This window comes from Aspergillus terreus, genomic scaffold, assembly GCF_000149615.1.
Source record: "Aspergillus terreus NIH2624 scaffold_13 genomic scaffold, whole genome shotgun sequence".
Taxonomy (NCBI): domain Eukaryota; kingdom Fungi; phylum Ascomycota; class Eurotiomycetes; order Eurotiales; family Aspergillaceae; genus Aspergillus; species Aspergillus terreus.
This window is the reverse complement of record NT_165936.1, coordinates 1249011-1259008: the sequence shown is the minus strand read 5'-3', so window position 1 is coordinate 1259008 and position 9998 is coordinate 1249011. Positions and strand designations below refer to the sequence as shown.

The 9998-nt window shown below is 56.2% G+C and overlaps 2 protein-coding genes across 2 annotated transcripts; one reads left to right on the top strand and one right to left on the bottom strand.

Moving 5' to 3' along the window:
• Window positions 1–26: 26 nt before the first annotated feature.
• Window positions 27–410, top strand: ATEG_08948 (uncharacterized protein; the record flags this gene model as incomplete). Its single annotated transcript, XM_001217533.1, has 1 exon — window positions 27–410. The coding sequence occupies one exon, from the start codon at window positions 27–29 to the stop codon at window positions 408–410; it is 384 nt and encodes a 127-aa protein (XP_001217534.1).
• A 1678-nt stretch (window positions 411–2088) lies between these two features.
• Window positions 2089–9451, bottom strand: ATEG_08947 (anaphase promoting complex subunit 1; the record flags this gene model as incomplete). Its single annotated transcript, XM_001217532.1, has 4 exons — window positions 2089–2162; window positions 2548–2863; window positions 3029–3042; window positions 3229–9451. 4 exons carry the CDS (start codon window positions 9449–9451, stop codon window positions 2089–2091), a joined length of 6627 nt encoding a protein of 2208 aa, XP_001217533.1.
• Window positions 9452–9998: the final 547 nt, after the last annotated feature.

Below are 9998 nucleotides of genomic sequence, written 5' to 3'. Positions count from 1 at the left end.
GGGATGCTGTCCCGAAGGCGGACCGAATGGGATCGAAGTTTGACCACTCGTCCGGGGTGGAGGCGGCGCGGGAGGTTGCGATTGCGGTCGGGGAGGACCGACGGGCGGCATGGCCGAGTATGGGGACGCCGGGGGATGGGAGACCGGGGGCGGCGGCGGCGGCGGCGTGGGATGTGACGAGGGTGGCATGGATCCCGACGGGTACAGGTGAGACGGACGAGGAAAAGCGTCGGATGCGGGAGGACTTGCAGCGGGGCGTCGACGGCGCAGGAGCTGCAGGAGCCGGAGGCGCGGTGGGATGCGTGGAAGGCACGGCGGAGGAGACGGTGGTGGGAGCGACCTCCGAAGTCGCAGTCGACGGGATATTCTGGTCGGACGAGGCTTCCAACTTTGGTTTCTTGCGTGTGTGAGAGGAATTGGAGGGATTGGTAGAGGTGGAGGACGATTTATCTCGCTGACGACGATTGCCTCGTTTGGACTCTTTCTGATCGGCTTCTTTGTCGCCCGGGTTCTTCTCCTTCAGGTTCTCCTTGTTCTCCTTTTCCTTGTCTTTGGATTTGGTGGGTGTCTCCTTCTCTTTGCGATCTGGGTCGTCGTCGTCCTTCTTGCGACGCGACCGACGGGGGCGAGATTCACGGGGTTGAGGGTCGCGCGACTGGTGATTGTCCTGAGCCGGCCAGACGGACGGCTCGGGGGACATGATGGAAGAGGAATTAGAAGAGGGACATCGAGGTTGGAGGGCGTAGGAGAGCGTCGGCGGAGGGCGTTGTGGAGGACTTTTTCCCTTCGTTTTTGATTCTTTTTGCAGGAATTTCGGATTGATTAGATGAGGAGGATCACGAAATGGAAGAAAGGAAGATAGATTGAAGAGAATGAAGGGGAGAAACGAGATGGAAGGATGGGAAGAGGGTGACGAGAGAATGAGGTTGATACGGGGGGTAAGAAGAAGAACACAAACCAGATGACACGAAACAACGACGGGAAAAGGGGGGGTTAAACGGGGAGAAGGGATTGAGGTAGAGTCCGGGAGGAGATGGTGGAGGGGAGCAAAAGAGAGAGAGAGAGAGAGAGAGAGAGATAGAAAGAGAGAGAGGGATAGAAGGAGAGGGAGAAGAAGGGAGAGAAGAGAGAAGATGGAAAGGGAGAGGAAGAGGAAGAGGAGAGGAGAGGAGAAGGATCCGATATTGGGAGAAGTGAGGAAGAGTAGTAGTGTATGTAGGAGGGAATGGACCGGAATACTTCGAGATGGTCTCGGCGGATGATGATATAAGTCAATGCTGTAACTAACTAACTAGCTATGATTCCAGACAAAGTTAGGAGAGTATATGGTATTGTGTCGAAGGGATTGAATGATATCCTGATAGATTCTATGTTCTATTCTACTCTGTATACTCTTCTACTTCTCTAGACTCTTCTGAAAGTAATGAAATGATACAAAGTAAACGCGAATCAGATGATCGCTCGCTGTTCCCAATCGGGCAGCTTTATCACATGACTCACTAGGCCCCCATTCGGACTAGCGCCATCTCTTTAGCTTTTGAGCCGCATGCTGACTCACCCCCGCCATGCCTCTTTCGGCCTCTGTACAACTTCTTTTCTTCTTCGCCTCAACATCTTCCCTCTCCTCTTCCTCCATCTCTCTGCTCTGTCTGCTGTCATGGCCTTTCGCGGCGAGCGTTTCGTCCTGGATCTCGGCTCCGACGACGAGCTCCCAGAACATGCCTCCACCGAGTCCTCTTCTCTCGCCATCCCCGGCATGATTGGGGAGATCCAGGAACGATCCCCCACCACTGTCCCCGCGCCGCCCAAACCGCCTTCCACCGGCTTTCCAGCTCACCGTCGTCGCAACAAACCCTCCGCTTTTAAACAACGACGAGATGCTTCTTCTGCATTGCCGGATACTGCATCTAAGCCCGCGTCCGGTCTGGACGCCGAAAAGGCTGCCATTGCGGAGGAAAACCGGCGACATCTGGCGTCCATGTCCGTTACGCAGATCCAACAGGAACGGGAGGAGTTGATGGCCACCATGGATTCCTCCTTGCTGGAGCGCTTTCTTCGACGGGCTCGCATCGATGATGATGAACACGATCATCCTCCGTCACAGTCGGCTGCATCCTCTCGCCCGGAACCCTCACCACCGTCACCACCCGCACCAACACTACCTGCCGAAAAGCAACTAGAAAGCACTACCACCACCACCGCCGACTCATCCACCCGCGACGACCTCCCTCCATCCGAAATCCCCTCAGACCTCCACCCAGCCGGGGAGCCCCTCCCAGCCGGTCTACACTTCCCGACGCCCCCGTCCGCAAACAACCCCATGCCAAACCTCGACCCGTCCTCGCCATCCTTCCTCTCCGACCTCCAAACCCACTACTTCCCCAACATCTCGCACGACCCCTCCACCCTCTCCTGGCTGCAACCTCCGCCCTCCGACCCCGATGCCCCAGACGCCACATCCGCCTACCACCCGGCCAGCACTGCCGAAGCCGTCCACCCAGCAAACCTGCGCTTCTCCCTCCTCGGCACGCTCCTCTCCCCAAGCACCTCGCTCGCCCTCCCGACCTCCCTCGGCCTGCACCACCATGGCAAAGACCCCCACGCCGCCGGCTACACCATCCCTGAGCTGGCCATCCTCAGCCGCTCCTCGTTCCCTGCCCAGCGCTGCATCGCCTGGCAGGTCCTCGGCCGCATCCTCTTCCGCCTGGGGAAGGGGCAGTTCGGCGAGCGCGGCAGCACCCTCGTCGAGGGGCTGTGGTCCGTCATTGAGCATGAGAATGTCGTGGCCGGCATGTTGGCCGAAGCCGATGGGGATCAGGCGTCCGGAGCGGGGAGCCGGTCCCGCGCCTCGCAGCAGAAACAGCTGCAGGCGGAGTCGTCCTCGCTAAAAGGCGCCGTCGGAAAACACGCAAGTGCTGCGGCCTGGGCTGTAGAGGGCGTCTGGCTGTGGCAGACGGGCGGTGGGGGAGATCGGGGCATATTGAAGGAAGGGACTAAGCGGGCCCAGTAGTCTACATCATGTATATACCATCCAGCTTGACGCTTGTATCATTGCATATCATACTTACGACATATCAATCGAACGAAATGAATACTCCAGATAACCATGCCCGTAGTCAACCATGCACCGAAGCCATGCTTACACCATAGGAACAAACGCTGAGCAAACAAAAACCATCACTCATCCCGACAACAAAATCTTTCAGGCATAATCCCCCGTCTGCACACCCCAAACCTTCCACCGCGACTCCTCCACAAAGTCCCGACGCAACCACAGTCCGTCCGGCGTCGTTCCCACGTGCGGTTCGTCGTGCACCTCGTCTTCCGCCGTCCACCCGGGCTGCTCGACCTGACTGTCCAACCAGCTAAACAGCAGCCGCAACTGCCAGAGCCGATCGCGGACCTCGTCGGCGTCGTCGGAGCCACGGCTGCGCGCCGCTGCGATCACGTTCTGCACCGTACGCTCGATGACCAGCTTGCTGTCGACGGCGGACTGGCGCAGCCACGGCGCGTAGGACACGGCGCTGGGGTTGTGCGCGCGCGCGGCGCGCCCGGGGAGGGTCGCGGGCAGCACGAGCGCCTTCTCGTGGACGTCGAGTTCCTGCAGGGACGCAAGATTGAAGATCCAGTCCCACATGCTCTGGGAGGGCGTCGCGGGGCGCCGGCTGGAGGCGGTGCCGGAGAGGAGGGTGGCGAGGCTGGGCCATGCGGCGGGCGGCAGGCCCTTGCCGTGGGTCGAGGTGGTGGTCGACGAGGGAAGGACGTCTTGCGCGTCGCTGAGACCAGAGAGCGTCGACGCGAAGACGGAGGAGCCGGCCGGGTTGTAGGTGGCCTTCCGGCGGAGGTAGACGGACTGGTCGCCGTGGTGGAATTTGTCGCGGAGCGCGGGATCACGGGCGAAGTCGAGAATGAGGGGCCAGTAGTCGGGGCTGCGGACCTCCAGCTTGGTAACGTTGGTCAGGTCGGGCAGGAGGCAGGGTGCCGTGATGGTGCGCGCTTCACCGTCCGTGCTGTTCACTGTGATTGGGATGGAGACGGGCCGGCGCGTGTCGATGTCTCGCGGGACCAGACAGCGAGGCTCGGCGGCGAGCACCCACAAATGGCGGAATGCTTGCAAGTGGCATTTGTTGTCCAGTACGGTCGTCGGGAAGATCGGGTACAGAGAGCAGATGAGGGAGGCAATGGCCAGATCCGATGTGCCCAGCGTGTAACTTCCTCCCCCGAGGAAGAGCAAGCCGATGGCCATGTGGGCTGCCATGTGACTGCCATATGGTGTCTCGGCATCCACTCGTCCATGAAGGGAGCGCAGTCGTCTAAACAGTGCTAGATCTCCGGTTCCAGCCATGACTGTTGCGGCGGACAGGGCAACAATGTCCTGGCAGTGTCGTACCGAGTTGCGCGCAAGCTTTCCGTCATAATTGACCGCGGGGAGCCGGCAGATGCGGATGAACTGGTCCAAATAGGATAACAGTAGGTCACGAACGGTAGGCTCTGCAGAGCCCGCATAGCGCAGTCCTAGGGAAAAGCAGAGACCTGCGATGATGTTGAAGAAAGGCATGTCCTCGCTTCTCAGTCGGCGAACTCCGGTCAAGCGGTACCGGCGACGGTAGATCTTGGGGAGACTGCGGATAAACCATTTGTCGTTGGGACGAATGCTATCCCACATAATGACATGTCTGGCGAGCGTACGGAGGAGGAAAAGGTCAGGCCTGACGTAGTCGAAGCGCACAGTCGTGTCGGGGATATCGATCTTCTGCGCCAGTATCTCATCATTGGTCTTCATAAAGATGATTGCTAGAGCAATCGTCGCCCCGGCTGTGGCGCGGTCCAGAACATGGGCTAGATCAACGTTCTTGGTGCCGACAGCCACGGCCAGCAATCGTTCCACGATATGCATGTCCCGCATGCCTTTCAGGTCCTTGCCCTTTGCGAGGTTGATAAACCCAAGGGACAGACCAGCTGCCAGTCGGTAGCCTTCATCCCGTAGGCTTTCATGCGATGCCGAACTTTCCTCTTGTTCCACATTCTCGATCTCCGACAGCATCACTTCGCTCATTCGGCGGTGCTGCGAGCCGCAATACAGCAGCCCTATTCCCATAATACCGGCTGTTTGGGTCAGAGGGGATAGGTTCAGTTCAGCTGCACCAAGCGGGAGCATTCTCGTTACGTGGACGGATAGCAGTCGGGTGATCAGTGTGTCCATCGTACCCAGATAAGAGGCAGACAACCCGAGCAGCAGTCCGATAGACGTCATTGTATGTTTGGGCGTCAGGTATTTGAAAGCAACCCACTTTGCGAGCGACTTGAGGTGTCCATTGAGACCCAACGCCAACAAAAAGCCCGCATGACGGTTGGTTAGTTCTTGCGGTTTGTTGAAAAGAATCCACGAAGTGTCAATGCCCTTCGAGTTCTTCGATATCGCGAGACCCGTGGAAACGCCATTGTGGAAAAATGCCCAGCACACTTTCTCCTCGCTGAAGGACGCTCGATCGGCACTGATAGTGACATTGGATGGTTTCATGACACACTGCAAGGAGAAGGACGGAATCGGGAGTTTCTCCGTCAGCAGGGGTAGTCGGCCGCTAAACGAGAGCATAGCACGTCCGGTCGGGATAGACAATGTCCGCAACGTCACGAGCTGTACCACTTCTTTCTGTGCTTCGAGCAAGTCCGAGTCACTCCATTCTGGCTCCGGGACACACTCTGCTGCAGGAGGCTTGGACTGATTCAGTAGCCTAGCAGCTTCGATGAAGCGCTTGTCTTCTCGGAAAATAAGTCTGGTTACAGAGAATCGATCAGCCTCAGCAGAAGCTTCGAAGGAGTTAATGGCGTCAATGTCTAGCGCGGAGGCGCCAATGTGATGGAAGTCCCGCATTGCATCATGCGACGCTGCCAGTTGCAATGGCGCGGGCGGTGGTGATATAGTTGTAGTGTGCATTGACACGCTCAAGTCTTCGCGGTCGATGAGCTCTAGAAGAGTCGAACTCCATGATGTCGACGCATGCATCTGGGACTGCATGACAAGCTCGTATAATGGTGCGCTAACTCCCTCAGGGAAGGTTTCTATGATGCTTCGACTGAAACCCCAGCGGTGAAGAAGTTTTACTCGGTCAAGAGATGTCGAAGCGTTGTGTACTTCCGAGAGGAAACCATCCAATGCCAATGTTCGCGGCGTTAGACCGAAGGATTCCTGCCAAAGTCGTCCCTTTCGAGGAGTACGGTCCGAACCAGTGATCAGATTGAGGATGTTGAAAAACGGAGATGACGGCTGGGACCATGCCGTCTCCAGGTAGGAGAATATCGAGGGAGGGGCAAAGGGTTCATGAGGATGGTCTAGCATGGAGATCCGGGTATCTTCAAACTGCCAACGATCGATGCTGGCAAACTCCATGCTGTAGTAGGCGCCTTCAGTCCATGACCAAGATTCCCAGCCGAGCCAACCACCAAGCTGGGCTAACACAGGAGCTAGAAGGCCTAAAGACCTGTGTGACTGTTCATTTTCACAAATAGAGAGCTTCTGCTCTTCACGTAAAAGATGCAGCCCAACCAGAATTGTGCATAGAGCGGTACGACGCAGACTTTGGCTGTAGGACGGCGCCGTGGGCAGATGCCCCTTTGGCCCTATCATCGAACTGCCCTCGGGAGCCTGCAGGAGTTCTCTAGTCAATGCAGCACAGCGAGATAAATAGTGGTTCTTGCGGTACGTAGATCGTCTTGCGCCGGAATCGTCTGCTGCTGATGACTTCTTCCGGGTGTTCGAGCCGGTAAATTCTTCAGCATCTTGTTCCACAACCCATCCCCACGAAGTATTTGCCATCCAAGAAGGCACAACTCCGGCGGCGCCAGACTCTTGATCTAGCATCGCTTCCCAGCTTTCGAGGTCCACGTGGCTCCCGCTGCTGGATCTCAATAAGCCTTTCTTTCTCCGTGTCTGTTTGGCAGGTGTTTGGGCTTGGTCACTCTCAATAAAGGGTATTGCCATCGAGAACAGTATAATGACCATTGCTGTCCATTCAAGGTCGTCAATTGCATTTAATTCTCTTCCACGAAGCCATTTCACCGTATCCCACCAAGCTGTCAAGATACCGTCGCCGGCTTTCTCTGAATCTGGCAGAACAAAACGGCAGACCTTCAGTACCTTCTTCACAAGCTCGTTGCTGGGTTCCATCTGTATCTGAAGCCTGTGCCTTCTGTTGGTCGAGTCGACAACGTCAACTCTGCCTCGAACAGTTGGATGGTCTAGACCGGCAATGACAATAGATGAATCAGTCATGATTCGGTTCACGCCGCTCTCTCTTGGACGGTTGACGGATGAAGCAGATGACACCCCGTACTTCTCATAGAGCATGAGCTTTTTGGGGATGTCTATGAGAATTGGATCGGTCCACGGGGTCTGCAGATGTAATTCATGTTGGCCATTGTCGGCGGTGGTCAATGTCATAATCCGGGAGATATCCCCATCCACCACTTTACAGGCATCCCAGATGCCAGGAAAATGCTGTATACCGGTGGCCTGAACCAACAAAGAGCGCTCATCAGAGGACGAGTTCTTTTTAGACTTCTTCGAGAACACGGCATCTTTCTTGGGGAGCGTAACCTTGTCTGCGCGCAGGTTCACCACAGTCATCGACTTCGCATCCTGGTCGACAACACAGACAGCCAGGGGAGCTGAGTTGCCGTTTTGGGCGCTTCCACACGCAGGAGGGCACAAGGTAACGATTTTGACTCTTCGCGAAGCCCTTGAAGGCTTCACAGGGGTTTGGAATGTCCCAGAGAATCTCGAAGGAAAGCTCTCGACCTTGGACAGCAATACTTCCTCCGGAAGCCCAGACCCTGATTCCTTGAGGTCCATATGTTCAAAGCCCTCGAATAAACTTTCATTATTCAGCTCCTCGAGAAGTCTATCGACCGGGGCATCCACAAAGCTGCTCGTAGTACTGTAGACGGAACCAGTTCCAGGAGGCAGGGAACCTCGAGGATTGAAACCAAAGCTACCGCGCGTGCTACCAGCACCTATTGATTGCCGCAGACTTCCGTGAGGAATAGAATTTGACTGACTGCCAGTCGCCAGATCTGAAAAGGTGATTCTATCCTGACCGGTGGCGAGATCCGCTCGCGCAAGCAGAGAACTCACGCGTCGAGAAGATTTGAGTGGAGCCCCGATATCGAAGTCCTGGCTTAACTTTGAGGCAAAGTCATCTTCATCCGGCTTTCCCTCGGTGGAGTATTGCGAATGAGACATAAGGGAGTTACTCCAGTTTTCCGCACGAGGCCCAAAGCTTTCTCGTGCAGCGGACGGCCGAGCACCTGGAGTTGTCGCGCCTGTCGCCATCCCGAAATGGGAGCTTCGTCGCTTGGACCTGATCCCACCAGTCTCACGGCGTCGCTTTTTCGAGGAGGGGCCAGTTTCATCTTCCCTATATCGTGCAGTCCATATGGTATACAGGCCCGTGTTGGCGTTGGCGGTGACCACGAGGATCAGAGGAACTTTGGAGAGACTTGAAGCCGATGGCAACAGTTCATCCCGTGCGGAAACATATACTATCTCATCCGCTGGATCCAGGACATCCAACCCAGAGGGCCTGCTGGTGACACTAGTCTGCAACCATCGAGAGCTCTGGTTGGTAACCACCAGTCCCATCTCCGAATGAGGATCCATGAGCGAGAAGACGCGGGGGAGATCGGCTTGTTTATTTGGTTTCGATCCGTTATTTTGAGCGGGGGAGATAGTCAACGATGGTCGTTTTCCTTTGCCGCTAGAGGGGATTTCCAATGACTGAGAGGCGCGGAAATCCATGAACGAATTGGGCGGTGCCATTGGATACTGACTGCTATCCAGTAAGGTCTCTTCCTGTGTCTTTCTCTGGAACAATAATCCCCGGGGTGTCGCAAAGACTGACTCGACCTCGAATGGTAGAGGTACGACGTGGCTGTTGCCCGCTAGGAAGAAAATATGCACCTGCGATTTGAGGACCACGACCAGCGCGCGGGACTCGCTATCCTTCGAGTCCAAAGGAGCGTCGCTTCCTGTATCTCGGCTTCGTGCACTCAGGTTTATCCCGGAGACTGCGAGTTTAGCCTCTGCTTGCACTGTCTGATGGCGACTCCGATTCGGATCATTGTTCGTTTGGAATCGACCATTCCCTGCACCTTGCAGACTGCTGTCTGATCGTTTGATCTTACCAACAGAGAAGTCTGTCAACAAGGCATGCCGAATTTCCTCCTGTTCGAGATCCAGCCGAAACACTCGCTTCACAACTCCAGCGCGGGACCAGACCACGCAACTCTTTGTCCACACAATCTCATCTTCGACGGGGCCATTTGAACCTTCTTCCACCGTAGTCGTCCACTCGTACAGATCTTCCGAAGGCTCCGGGGGTAAGAGTTCCTCTGCGACGAGGAAGTGAAGGGCTGCGGGTTCGTGGAGTCCGAGAGACCGGATTGTAGCCATTGTTTATCGGGGTGGCTCGTTAGACGCAGCGGGGAAGTCTCTGGCCGTTGACGCCAGGAGGGAGTTGTATGATCATTGCCGATTCACGCCATGGGATGGAGGAGTGGCGTAGAATATGGCGAGTTGTATGAACTGTATGTGGCGAGGGGCGGTTGTAGTAAGTGTTGATCGATGGACGCGCCGACGCGGCGGGAGGAGCTTCTTTTGGGGTTCGGCGGCGGCGGAATTCCTCTTCCACTCAACCTCATCTCTCATCCATCCCCCTTCACCTTTTCTTGTCTCTCGCCTCGTCGTCTTTGTCGCAGCACGAGGATTGAGCGTTCTCAGTCGCTGTTGACGGCTTGACCATTGAGCTGATCTCTTTAATCCCCTTCGACTTGTTTTTTTTCACGGCGCGACCAGGTCTTTTCGCTGGACCCGCAGACAAGGACAATGCCATCGTTTCCTTCCAGGCCCTTGGTGAGGCCGAGGGATGATGGTCTGCAGCTAAGGTAGTCCTTCTTGATATCTTGATGCGTTCCTAGCACTTACAGGCGCTGATGGTGAC